General features: G+C 43.7%; 1 protein-coding gene across 1 annotated transcript in view; it reads left to right on the top strand.

Moving 5' to 3' along the window:
• The window catches only part of LOC126416569 (inactive dipeptidyl peptidase 10-like), a 391,761-nt gene that overhangs the window by 206,147 nt on the left and 171,030 nt on the right, over window positions 1-14,584 (top strand). Inside the window, exon 5 of the mRNA XM_050084317.1 lies at window positions 51-103. Coding sequence (XP_049940274.1) covers window positions 51-103 — 53 coding nt within the window. The remainder of the gene's footprint in view (window positions 1-50; window positions 104-14,584) is intronic.

Below are 14,584 nucleotides of genomic sequence, written 5' to 3'. Positions count from 1 at the left end.
GAAGTCTAAACATGCAAAAACAATAATATCACGAAACTGTTTTGTTACAGGTTTGGCGTTACTCATACCAGGCGAGCTACCAGGTGTATGAGGTGGAGGCTCAGTAAGTACACATGAACTGTCTTGCTATTTACTCTCTCCTGTCTTACAAAGTGTGTTCCAAATAGGTGTAGCTAAAATTGTAATTTTTTCTGCGTCTTGTTTTGACCTACCACCTAACATCCTTTAGGGAGACAGTATCACATTTGGATACAATCGGAACTTAACAACACTTGGAAAACAATAAAGAATTAATACAGAGCGAAGAGCTTATTAAATATCTGCATGACTTAATATGGCAAAATAATAAAAAATTACTAGTAAAGCAAACCACTGCTTAATGTTATAATAAAATAACGATAATAAATAATTTTTAACGTAGTGCCTATGGAACTAGACTATCAAAAACTGGTCTTGAAATCGTCTAAGTTGCCATTTGTTTATACCTGGTGATTTCTTTTGGTTAAACCATATTCGAACTTAATTGTAAATAAAGGAATACAGAGGTCTATTAAAATGTTTGTAAATTACTGTACTGCAAGAAACATCAATGCATAGAGCAGCCTTCAGTCTCCATGGTAAGATTACAGCATCGATAGAAATGAGAGGTTCTATTTTAGACTAAGTGCTACTCAACTGTATAAAGTAAACTGTTTGTTTACTTGACATATCAATTAGATAAACTTTCCTCAAAATTGCAAGTGAAACATTAATCGTAAATTTTGTCTCACACACATCAGACACTCCCTTGATAAAAAGCTAACCAAAAATCTATTGCTGAAATGTGTGTCATATACGAATCTGCACTATTTTTCCACCAACTTTCACGTGGTGCTCTTTTGTTTTCGGCTAGACTACTTACTTTGAAATTTATTGAAGAATTTTCAGGTTTATTCAACAAAATTAGTATAACCTTAATTACATTTATGGGTTCTTCTGTCACTTAATGGTAGGATAAATTCATATCTAACGCTCAGCTGCGTTTTTGTTCTACTAATATTTGTTGATTTGTAACCGGTTTTCGGGTTATTGGGTCTTCATCACGAGACAACTGACTAGCGTCTACAAAAGACAATAGTATGTAGGAAACCAAACATAAGAAACAAAGATACTATCAATAGAGACAGACCATTTGAACACGACGTTAGTTGAAGAATGTCAAACTGAGCGTTCACTGTTCGTGTTATGAACCAAACACGTTAAATTACAATTTACAAGATCAATGGTAGCAAACACTGCATATAACAAAAATACACAATATGCAAGTTTCATGGTTATGATACTAAAGCTTCTATGGGAAAAAAGTAAGGTGTAATAATGATTATATTATTGTGGTAGAGGATCGCGCAAATGAATGTAATCATTGTGATCGAGGTCAAGCTGTTCCATTTGATCGTGCACTATGTGATCAAAAGTATCCGGACACGTGGTTGAAAATGACTTACAAGTTCATGGCGTCCTCCATCGGTAATGCTGGAATTCAGTAAGATGTTGGCCTACCCTTAGCCTTCATGACAGCTTCCACTCTCGCAGACATACGTGCAGTCAGGTGCTGGAAGGTTTCTTGCAGAATAGCAGCCCATTCTTCACGGAGTGCTGCACTGAGGACCGGTATCGATGTCGATCGGTGAGGCCTGGCACGAAGTCGGCGTTCCAAAACATTCCAAAGGTGTTCTATAGGATTCAGAGCAGGACTCTGTGCAGGCCAGTCCATTACAGGGATGTTATTGTCGTGTAACCACTCCGCCACAGGCCTTGCATTATGAACAGGTGCTCCATCGTGTTGAAAGATGCAATCGCCATCCCCGAATTGCTCTCCAACAGTGGAAAGCAAGATGGTGCTTAAAACATCAATGTAGGTCTGTGTTGTGATAGTGTCACGCAAAACAACAAGGGGTGCAAGCTACCCCTCCATGAATAACACTACCACACCGTAACACCACCGCCTAAGAATTTTACTGGTGGCGTTACACAATTTGCAGAAGACGTTCACCGGGCATTCGCCACACCCACACCCTGCCATCGGATCGCCACATGTACCATGATTCGTCACCCCACACATCGTTTTACCACTGTTCAATAGTCCAATGTTTACGCTCCTTACATGAAGCGAGGCGTCCTTTGGCATTTACTGGCGTGATGTGTGGCTTATGAGCAGCCGATCGACCATGAAAACCAAGTGTTCTCACCTCCCGCCTAACTGTCATAGTTGATGCAGTTTGGAATTCTTGTGTGATGGTCTGGATAGACGTCCGTCTGTTATACATTACGACTATTTTCAGCTGTCGGCGGTCTCTGTCAGCCAACAGACGAGGTCGGCCTGTACGCTTCTGTGCTGCACGTGTCCCTTCACGTTTCCACTTCACTATTACATCAGAAACAGTGGACCTAGGGATGTTTAGGAGTGTGGAAATCTCGCGTACTGACGTATGACACAAGCGACACCCAACCACCTGACCCCGTTCGAAGTCCATGAGTTCCGCGGAGCGCCTCATTCTGCTCTCTCACGATGTCTAATGGTATTAAATTCCCTTGCACATTGCTTCCTCCTTGCAGTTGTGCCTTGAGAATGGCAGGGTGTGTTCCTGTCGAAATAACGGCCGTGGCCGACGACGTCACCCGGCAGTAAACCCGTAAGTTATTTGAACAACATTCAAGTAACTTCCTTTCCAGACGAAATGTGCTCCGAACATGACGAGTTCTTCGCTTCAAAACCACGTGATTTCGACAGTCGCGGAATCGAAATGTTACTCCAGAGTTGGGAAACTGTTGTAAATACTGAAGAAGAATATATTATTGATGACTAAAGTTTCTGATATGGGTGTCCGTTGAGTTTATTAAACTTACGGAAAAACGTTACGAACTTATGCTCCATCCCGATACTTGAGTGGAATATGATGCAGTAGGACTGTAGAATACCATGCATGCTAGGGGTGGGGGTGACATCAGACAACTGTAGCTAGGCAGGAGGAAGTGAAACGGAATTGTTGCGGGAGTAGAGCTGTGTAGTGGTGGCGTATGTACTGGTCCGTGACTGGCAGTACCCAAGATCGACTGACAACGACAAGGGATCGTACTGTACCAACGTCTCTATGCCGTCACTGCAGAGTATCCTGTTGCGCAAAGTACTTAGGCCACCCGTCGACCACCACACCTTTTATTAAGTACAGTTCTTATTTTTAAATAGATGTTAAGACTTCAGAACGCTATCTAATTGCAGAAGATTCCAGTTGGAGAGGAGCCTCTGATGACGACAAGAATCTAGCCCGCGCCGCAATCACACTGGCAATGAACGAATCGGACACGAAATCAGCCTTAGCGCAATTAATATTGCAGCCACCTCAACCGCTGACCATGCAAACAGCCTGTCTGCCAAATAAGGGGAACAACAACCTGCCTAGACACGACGCCGAAATCGTACCAAGCCACGATAGAACTACGAATAATCACTTAACAATATTCACACACCAATGATTACTGAAGTTGAGCAGTAGTGAATAAATAGGCCTATTTAATGAACCACTCTCGTTGCCTACGATACTGATCTCGTCAGAGCAACAAATTACTTTAATTTCAGTACCTGATTATCTTGCGTGATGATAAATGCTACATCCAACTAGCAATTGTTATCTTTCGCAACGAGCTCACAACGCAGTACGTACTCTCTGACATAAAATCGGAACTTGCCGTTGGTGGGGAGGCTTGCGTGCCTCAGCGATACAGATAGCCGTACCGTAGGTGCAACCACAACGGAGGGGTATCTGTTGAGAGGCCAGACAAACGTGTGGTTCCTGAAGAGGGGCAGCAGCCTTTTCAGTAGTAGCAAGGGCAACAGTCTGGATGATTGACTGATCTGGCCTTGTAACAATAACCAAAACGGCCTTGCTGTGCTGGTACTGCGAACGGCTGAAAACAAGGGGAAACTACAGCCGTAATTTTTCCCGAGGGCATGCAGCTTTACTGTATGGTTAAATGATGATGGCGTCCTCTTGGGTAAAATATTCAGGAGGTAAAATAGTCCCCCATTCGGATCTCCGGGCGGGGACTACTCAAGAGGATGTCGTTAGCAAGAGAAAGAAAGCTGGCGTTCTACGGATCGGAGCGTGGAATGTCAGATCCCTTAATCGGGCAGGTAGGTTAGAAAATTTAAAAAGGGAAATGGATAGGTTGAAGTTAGATATAGTGGGAATTAGTGAAGTTCGGTGGCGGGAGGAACAAGAGTTCTGGTCAGGTGACTGCAGGGTTATAAACACAAAATCAAATAGGGGTAATGCAGGAGTAGGTTTAATAATGAATAGGAAAATAGGAATGCGGGTAAGCTACTACAAACAGCACAGTGAACGCATTATTGTGGCCAAGATAGATACGAAGCTCACACCTACTACAGTAGTACAAGTTTATATGCCAACTAGGTCTGCAGATGACGAAGAAATTGAAGAAATGTATGATGAAATAAAAGAAATTATTCAGATAGTGAAGGGAGACGAAAATTTAATAGTCATGGGTGACTGGAATTCGAGTGTAGGAAAAGGGACAGAAGGAAACATAGTCGGTGAATATGGATTGGGGCTAAGAAATGAAAGAGGAAGCCGCCTGGTAGAATTTTGCACAGAGCACAACATAATCAAAGCTAACACTTGGTTTAAGAATCATGAAAGAAGGTTGTATACATGGAAGAACCCTGGAGATACTAAAAGGTATCAGATAGATTATATAATGGTAAGACAGAGATTTAGGAAACAGGTTTTAAATTGTTAGACATTTCCAGGGGCAGATGTGGACTCTGACCACAATCTATTGGTTATGAACTGTAGATTAAAACTGAAGAAACTGCAAAAAGGTGGGAATTTAAGGAGATGGGACCTGGATAAACTGAAAGAACCAGAGATTGTACAGAGTTTCAGGGAGAGCATAAGGGAACAATTGACACGAATGGGGGAAAGAAATACAGTAGAAGAAGAATGGGTAGCTTTGAGGGATGAAATAGTGAAGGCAGCAGAGGATCAAATAGGTAAAAAGATGAGGGCTAGTAGAAACCCTTGGGTAACAGAAGAAATATTGAATTTAATTGATGAAAGGAGAAAATATAAAAATGCAGTAAATGAAGCAGGCAAAAAGAAATACAAACGTCTCAAAAATGAGATCGAAAGGAAGTGCAAAATGGCTAAGCAGGGATGGCTAGAGGACAAATGTAAGGATGTAGAGGCTTATCTCACTAGGGGTAAGATAGATACTGCCTACAGGAAAATTAAAGAGCACTTTGGAGATAAGAGAACGGCTTGTATGAATATCAAGAGCTCAGATGGAAACCCAGTTCTAAGCAAAGAAGGGAAGGCAGAAAGGTGGAAGGAGTATATAGAGGGTCTATACAAGGGCGATGTGCTTGAGGACAATATTATGGAAATGGAAGAGGATGTAGATGAAGATGAAATGGGAGATACGATACTGCGTGAAGAGTTTGACAGAGCACTGAAAGACCTGAGTCGAAACAAGGCCCCCGGAGTAGACACCATTCCATTGGAACTACTGACGGCCTTGCGAGAGCCAGTCCTGACAAAACTCTACCATCTGGTGAGCAAGATGTATGAAACAGGCGAAATACCTTCAGACTTCAAGAAGAATATAATAATTCCAATCCCAAAGAAAGCAGGTGTTGACAGATGTGAAAATTACCGAACTATCAGTTTAATAAGTCACAACTGGAAAATACTAACACGAATTCTTTAGAGACGAATGAAAAAACTAGTAGAAGCCAACCTCGGGGAAGATCAGTTTGGATTCCGTAGAAACACTGGAACACGTGACGCAATACTGACCTTACGACTTATCTTAGAAGAAAGATTAAGGAAAGGCAAACCTACGTTTCTAGCATTTGTAGACATAGAGAAAGCTTTTGACAATGTTGGAATACTCTCTTTGGTTGGTTGGTTGTTTGGGGAAAGAGACCAGACAGCGTGGTCATCGGTCTCATCGAATTAGGGAAGGTTGGGGAAGGAAGTCGGCCGTGCCCTTTCAGAGGAACCATCCCGGCATTTGGCTGGAGTGATTTAGGGAAATCACGGAAAACCTAAATCAGGATGGCCGGACGCGGGATTGAACCGTCGTCCTCCCGAATGCGAGTCCAGTGTCTAATCACTGCGCCACCTCGCTCGGTCAATACTCTCTTTCAAATTCTAAAGGTGGCAGGGGTAAAATACAGGGAGCGAAAGGCTATTTACAATTTGTACAGAAACCAGATGGCAGTTATAAGAGTCGAGGGGTATGAAAGGGAAGCAGTGGTTGGGAAGGGAGTAAGACAGGGTTGTAGCCTCTCCCCGATGCTGTTCAATCTGTATATTGAGCAAGCAGTAAAGGAAGCAAAAGAAAAATTCGGAGTAGGTATTAAAATCCATGGGGAAGAAATAAAAACTTTGAGGTTCGCTGATGAAATTGTAATTCTGCCAGAGACACCAAAGGACTTGGAAGAGCAGTTGAATGGAATGGACAGTGTCTTGAAAGGAGGATATAAGATGAACATCAACAAAACCAAAACGAAGATAATGGAATGTAGTCGAATTAAGTCGGGTGATGCTGAGGGAATTAGATTAGGAAATGAGACACTTAAAGTAGTAAAGGAGTTTTGCTATTTGGGGAGCAAAATAACTGATGATGGTCGAAGTAGAGAGGATATAAAATGTAGACTGGCAATGGCAAGGAAAGCTTTTCTGAAGAAGAAAAATTTGTTAACATCGAGTATAGATTTAAGTGTCAGGAAGTCAGTTCTGAAAGCATTTGTATGGAGTGTAGCCATCTATGGAAGTGAAACATGGACGATAAATAGTTTGGACAAGAAGAGAATAGAAGCATTCGAAATGTGGTGCTACAGAAGAATGCTGAAGATTAGATGGGTAGATCACATAACTAATGAGGAAGTATTGAATAGGATTGGGGAGAAGAGAAGTTTGTGGCACAACTTGACCAGAAGACGGGATCGGTTGGTAGGACATGTTCTGAGGCATCAAGGGATCACCAATTTAGTATTGGAGGGCAGCGTGGAGGGTAAAAATCGTAGAGGGAGACCAAGAGATGAATACACTAAGCAGATTCAGAAGGATGTAGACTGCAGTAGACACTGGGAGATGTAGAAGCTTGCACAGGATAGAGTAGCATGGAGAGCTGAATCAAACAAGTCTCAGGACTGAAGACCACAACAACAACATTATTACTTGTACTAAAATACCAATCTATCTACCGTCTTGTATTGATTATTCTGTTTATGGACACTTTCATCACTACTGTTACGAATTAAAACATTTTTAATGCTCCCTTAAATACACTCCTGGAAATTGAAATAAGAACACCGTGAATTCATTGTCCCAGGAAGGGGAAACTTTATTGACACATTCCTGGGGTCAGATACATCACATGATCACACTGACAGAACCACAGGCACATAGACACAGGCAACAGAGCATGCACAATGTCGGCACTAGTACAGTGTATATCCACCTTTCGCAGCAATGCAGCCTGCTATTTCCCATGGAGACGATCGTAGAGATGCTGGATGTAGTCCTGTGGAACGGCTTGCCATGCCATTTCCACCTGGCGCCTCAGTTGGACCAGCGTTCGTGCTGGACGTGCAGACCGCGTGAGACGACGCTTCATCCAGTCCCAAACATGCTCAATGGGGGACAGATCCGGAGATCTTGCTGGCCAGGGTAGTTGACTTACACCTTCTAGAGCACGTTGGGTGGCACGGGATACATGCGGACGTGCATTGTCCAGTTGGAACAGCAAGTTCCCTTGCCGGTCTAGGAATGGTAGAACGATGGGTTCGATGACGGTTTGGATGTACCGTGCACTATTCAGTGTCCCCTCGACGATCACCAGTGGTGTACGGCCAGTGTAGGAGATCGCTCCCCACACCATGATGCCGGGTGTTGGCCCTGTGTGCCTCGGTCGTATGCAGTCCTGATTGTGGCGCTCACCTGCACGGCGCCAAACACGCATACGACCATCATTGGCACCAAGGCAGAAGCGACTCTCATCGCTGAAGACGACACGTCTCCATTCGTCCCTCCATTCACGCCTGTCGCGACACCACTGGAGGCGGGCTGCACGATGTTGGGGCGTGAGCGGAAGACGGCCTAACGGTGTGCGGGACCGTAGCCCAGCTTCATGGAGACGGTTGCGAATGGTCCTCGCCGATACCCCAGGAGCAACAGTGTCCCTAATTTGCTGGGAAGTGGCGGTGCGGTCCCCTACGGCACTGCGTAGGATCCTACGGTCTTGGCGTGCATCCGTGCGTCGCTGCGGTCCGGTCCCAGGTCGACGGGCACGTGCACCTTCCGCCGACCACTGGCGACAACATCGATGTACTGTGGAGACCTCACGCCCCACGTGTTGAGCAATTCGGCGGTACGTCCACCCGGCCTCCCGCATGCCCACTATACGCCCTCGCTCAAAGTCCGTCAACTGCACATACGGTTCACGTCCACGCTGTCGCGGCATGCTACCAGTGTTAAAGACTGCGATGGAGCTCCGTATGCCACGGCAAACTGGCTGACACTGACGGCGGCGGTGCACAAATGCTGCGCAGCTAGCGCCATTCGACGGCCAACACCGCGGTTCCTGGTGCGTGTGATCATTGCTTGTACAGCCCTCTCGCAGTGTCCGGAGCAAGTATGGTGGGTCTGACACACCGGTGTCAATGTGTTCTTTTTTCCATTTCCAGGAGTGTATTTTTCCAACTCGACGTAGTGATGATATGTAAGTGATGAGACTTCGCATGCGTCACAGAATAACGAATCTTTGTTAGTAGCAAAATCTTTGGCATTTCCGTAAATAATTCAATTACTTCAATTAAAATTATTCATCATTTAGTGAGCTTTTTCCCTTAATTGAAATCTTTTCTTTAATATTGAGAGGATCTACTTTCAGTAGATTATTTATAATTTCATTCTTTCAAGAACCTTTTACCAAGCGCATTTAGAAACACCACATTATACGTGATACTGACTCCACTGTATCAATATCTCTGAATTATACTCGTTTATACTTCCGAAAATTCTGTAGATACATTCACACTAGATACCAGTTAAATAGACTGGAAGGTTTCCTTTAACCCCAATAAATATGGATTTATTTTCCTTCTAGGTATCTCAATTCACGTTGGTTATCACCAGTGAACGAGTGCCAGCAAATATATTATCAGTCCCCACAATATGGAAACAAGTCATAAAAAAAATCAAACAAAAATCCTAAATGTCACCGCCACTTTTCAACTAACCTTAAGTTACAATTTAAAAGCAAATCTTGACCTCTTCAGGCGTTGTCCACACGCGACCCGCTAAGTTCCCTAACATTTAAATCGGCCACTCGTCACCTTGATGAATCAAGTTTTGGTTTAGCTACGTGTAGCTCGTTAAATGGTTCCTTCAATTTACTGTCGCTTGTCTACTCAGTGATACGTGCACACCATCACCGTATAGTGAAACAGTTTGTCGTTCTATGAGCTTATTCGCTGTCTGCTGCAAGCTAGTGGTCTTGAAAATACAACTACCAACACGTGTTCGAGGCTTTCCTTCTCGATACACACACCCACAACACCCAAACCACCTCCATAAAAACGACAAGCAACCCAATTACCTCTGGGCGCGTGGCGACCACTCAACATACAATGCAGACGGGATATCGGTCACACCGATTCCACAAAACTCAACACCTAACAAATCAATCTCTCAATTAAATCAGGCTCACGGGGGACTCACCCCAGCAAATTTTACGAACGAAACTGTTCCCACAACTATAATCGACAAAATTCCGTGCACTTTCCCAGGACTTAGGTGTAAACTGAGTAGCCTCACTACACCACGCAGTGAAACGCTATAAGATCAGACGTGATATACACCACTACCACCACTTGGTCGGTGAGAGGTCTATCCGGGAACTAACTAACCCTTTTCGTTGTGCAATAGGAACCATTTAAAACGAACAAGCACGCAACGCCACGCCAACTTTTAACAATTGATGTAATAATCATCGATGCTGTCGATTCTTCGCAATAGCGGCCGGCTGCTGCGCGTCGCTCAGGCGGCATCTCTGGACGCAGCGAAGGCGATGTGGTATATCGCTGCAGTCGCGCATGCTCGCCACCTGCTATTCCGTAGACGCTCTCATATCACCTAGAACACAATTTGATTTTGGCTTTACCACATCATGCACGTATATTATCGCGAACACCAGGTGTTATCATTGATTTATCACGCAGGACGCTCAGCACCAGTAAGGACGAACGTGCCCCGTGCGTTTGGACACAGCACACGTGCAGGTGAAATATGTACGCAGATGCTTATCGCAACCTTTCTTTTTACTTGGGGTCCGGATCAGTTGTTACGACAGAAACGCAGTGGAGGGCTGTGGCTGAAAAATTCAGCGATGCGCCGCTGCTGGCCACGCGTCGCTCCTCATTAAGCGCCTGCCTGCACTCGACAGCAGACGGCGGACAGCCGGCTCACGGGCACACAGCCCGGGCCTGCTTTAATAATCCCCAGCTGCGCGCCGCGGACGCCGGCAGATTCTATAGGTAGCCAGCGCGCGCTACAGCCCCGCCAGCAACAGCACTCACGTTCGTCATTTTCTGGCTTCATACGAGAGTACGGCAGCTGCACCGGCGACCTATGTGCAAAAGAATTTCTTCTGAGAGACATGAAACGTAATATAAGAAGTGTTTTAAAATGTTATACATGGTTGGAACAGCAACCGTAGGAAGCAATTTTCGTGAAGAAATAATAAGCATCCAATCAGATGTTCATGGAAGCAAAATTTAGTCAAACTTACTGGGTTACAAGTTGTAGCGTCTAACAAACCTACCACAACAAAGGTCAAAAATTAATTACGATCGTAGTGTTGCTCACGCTGCTAAATATTGCATTTTCGGGCAACAACAAAGTTATACTATATGGCAGGTGTCATTTGAGCACAGTTAATAAAGTCATTTCTTGAAATAATGGATAAACTAGGCACTCATCTTTTCGTGTTTCCCACGATGGTCTCGTTGTGAACTCATGGCTCAATCGTCGAAAATCTAGTTAGTGATGATTCCAAGCTCGGATGCCTAGAGGTGTTATTCTGCGATATTCAAAAGTTTTATAGATGTGTTTCATAAATCATTCTTGAAGATTAAACTTTTGCAAGTTAGAACAATCGTGATGTAAAAAAGTAAATCAGCCCTCCGAATTTAAGTTACACTTCTTTTTTGTTACTTTTGTTGCAACATCACTTCACAATATAAAACATACTCGAAAATATCTTCCTCACTGTTAAAGTTCACATTTCATAAACTGACTACAATTTGAGTCTTTTCAACATGGCGACCAAGACTTGACTCTCTAATAACCGCTTACGCGCCCAAAAAATCAGAGTTACAAGTACGTCAAAGATCATAGTGACAAAAGAAAGAATATACATAAGAAGAATATCATTGCAATCTAAACATATCGATAGATCAAAGTACCTCTACATTAATCAAATCAAATCTGAATGTTGCCACAGAAATATGTTAACTGTTTCACAGAAAGACAGTAGAATATTGCTGGTATCGAGAGGTTGAGGTGAGGTGCCGTAATGGTTACGTAATTCAAGTACCATTACAAGCGGAAGTACCTTAAAAATAGCCCAAAGGTGTTGGTAAAATATAACATTTAACCTCCATAATATTAAAAACATGCCCAAGGCGGTGGTCGTTATTGAGTAATACGTCACCAATATACAGCTCATTCGCTACCGTCGCGTGCGTAACGCTTGAGCTAAAGAAAACTTTTGGCGAGAGAGGGCACTAGTAGCATACGCGAGGATGATGTCCATTAGTGAATAAACGTTATAATGCTACACTTTTTTGTATTATTAAATTATTACAACAAAAATCAGATCATTTTCAGCTATTAGAAACAATTATTGCAGCAAAAACAAATTACATACACAATGAGATAGTGTAAATACTATACAAGTTTTGTTCCCTTCTATTACACTACCACTAACTCATCCCTCCCGCCGATTTCTGAAAGAATCCAACTTCCACGTATAAAACAGCTGCAAACGTCTGATTAGTAACATGTTAAATATATGGCGATAAGCGACAAAAAGCTTAGAAAAGATCTGAGAGTGTTTAATGTTTGCTGGAAGTTGCTAAGTGCTCTCATTATCAAACATTGTGTGAGTATAGTCTGGGTAATTGGCGCTCCATTTTAAGCAAAAGGTATTTTCTCAAGCATTTCAACGTTTATGACGTCATTTCTCCTGAATTACGTGTCGTACAACTACATAATTTAGCAGGAGCATTCAGTAATACGTATGGGTACTGAAACGTCTGGCAGATTAAAAGTGTGTGCCGGACCGAAACTCGAACTCGGGACCTTTGCCTCTCGCGGGCAAGTGCTCTACCAACTGAACTACCCAAGCACGACTCACGCCCCGTCCTCACAGCTTTAATTCCGCCAGAATCTCGTCTCCTACGTTCCAAACTTCACAGAAGCTCTCCTGCGAACCTTGCAGAACCAGCACTCCTGGAAGAAAGGTTATTGCGGAGACATGGCTTCGTATCAGCGCACACTCCGCTGTAGAGTGAAAATTTCATTATACGTATGGATACAGCCTGCGAAATGTGTTGCGGATAGTTAGTAGCAAAGATGAAATAAATTCAAACGTCATGCCTGTTGCTGAAGTTTTACTGCATGAACAGCGAAAATGTAGTTAGCAATTTTTTTTTTCCTTCTTGGGGATGATGAGCAGGGGCTCAGAGTGAGTGTCGTAAGGGTTTCAAATTATTTGCGAAGTTTGCTGAAAGTTGATAGGTGCTCTCCTTCTCAAATACTGGATGAATATAGTCAGGGTAATTTACGCGCCAAGAGTTATGCTACCTCAGAAGATATACATAGGTTCTAACTTCAATACTCGTGGTACTGTATCAGACCTTTATCATAAGATTATACCTCTTAATGAATAAGTTACGACAGCACTTTAAATTTTTACGTGGCGTCAGTAACTGTGGTGTGCGTACTGCACGACCTTCGGTACACACACCATCAGATTATTTGACTTGTCGCTGTAACGAAGTAGGCGAGGGTCTGCAATATGTCTCGTGGTCATATCATGGCGTGTTTATCTTCTGCCGCTAGGTCAGACGATAGACATGCCACTTGCACACTCAGAGTAGCAGATTGACGGTGACCAACTTTAAACAGAACTTGATTAATTTTCACACACATTTATTAAAATAGTAACAAGCATAAACCATACATAACTTGATTCTGGATGCTATTTACAATTGACAATCTGAAGTTCCTTTGGTCTTGGTACGTTAATCTTATTCTCACATATCTCTGATACTTGACAAAGTGTCTATACATTTCTCTTCATGGCTATGTACAGGAATATGATAATCTTATTAGGCGCAGACTGAAACTTGACTATAGACTGGTAGAGACTAATGCAGACTGGTACAGACTGGTGCAGACAAATGCAGACTGACTAATCGGAGGTCTGTACACTCGTTATAATACCTCGCGCGTTCAGGTACCACTGTGCGAGTGTGATCGGCGAGGAGAAAAGGTTCTATGTTAGCAGCAATCTCATTGGCTGCGTTACATATTAATACGCGGATCGGCGGAAGCAGAATTTGGTCCGTCTCTAAGGCAGCGCCATCTCGTAGTGCGGAGATGGACAAGCGCTGCGCCTGTGCTGTTGTGCTTAGCGGGGCGCGCTCTAGTGGGAAAGTTGTGTATGCGCTGACTACGTGGAACTATGTACACAACGGTAATATTATATGAAATACTGAAGATCAAATTTTTGTTGCCCCTGCAAGCTGTGAGATAGGCAACCTGCAATTTTTGAAGTGCACTGCGAACCTGGTTAGCGGTTTAGTGATACAGACTCTACTTAGATCTTTACAACAACAATTATGCAAAGAAGGGAAATCTGAAAAGTGAAAGGAATATACATGCACTACCACAAAAAGTATGTTTGAAAAGACGACATCGGTTTTGGTCCTATGTCGGCATATACCACCTGAGGTATAGTAGATGTACTGATAATGATTTCAACGTCGTCCGCCAACAGACAGCATATTGGCACAGCTACCAGAGCGCCATCTGTGTCGAACCACTAATAGGGAATGCTCACAGTGCGGTGCAAAAGTGTGAAACAGGTAGGCAACCATGCCGTGGAGACACACTAGTGCCTCCTACAGCCAGCTGAGCGAGTTTGGAAGGGGTCAGTCTGTGGCCTTCCGAGTGGCGGGATAGTCATTTCGGACGTACTGCATCGGTTGTGCAACGACGCCGGTATCAGTGGTCAAGTGAACATTCTAACGCGCGCAGACGAGGTTCTGGACGTCCACGTAGCACAGACTCCCGCCAGGATTGTCGTTTTATAAGTGCAGCATTGGCAGATCGTACATCTACCACAGACAGATCAGAGGGCTTGTGAGTCAGGACGTTTTAAGACGAACTGCTGCGAAGCAGTTATTTGCACTGGAACTACGGGTACAGAGACCTCTAGACCGTCTTCC

This window comes from Schistocerca serialis, chromosome 8, assembly GCF_023864345.2.
Source record: "Schistocerca serialis cubense isolate TAMUIC-IGC-003099 chromosome 8, iqSchSeri2.2, whole genome shotgun sequence".
Taxonomy (NCBI): domain Eukaryota; kingdom Metazoa; phylum Arthropoda; class Insecta; order Orthoptera; family Acrididae; genus Schistocerca; species Schistocerca serialis.
Note: the sequence above shows the minus strand (reverse complement) of the source record. Positions and strands in the feature narration are given on the sequence as shown.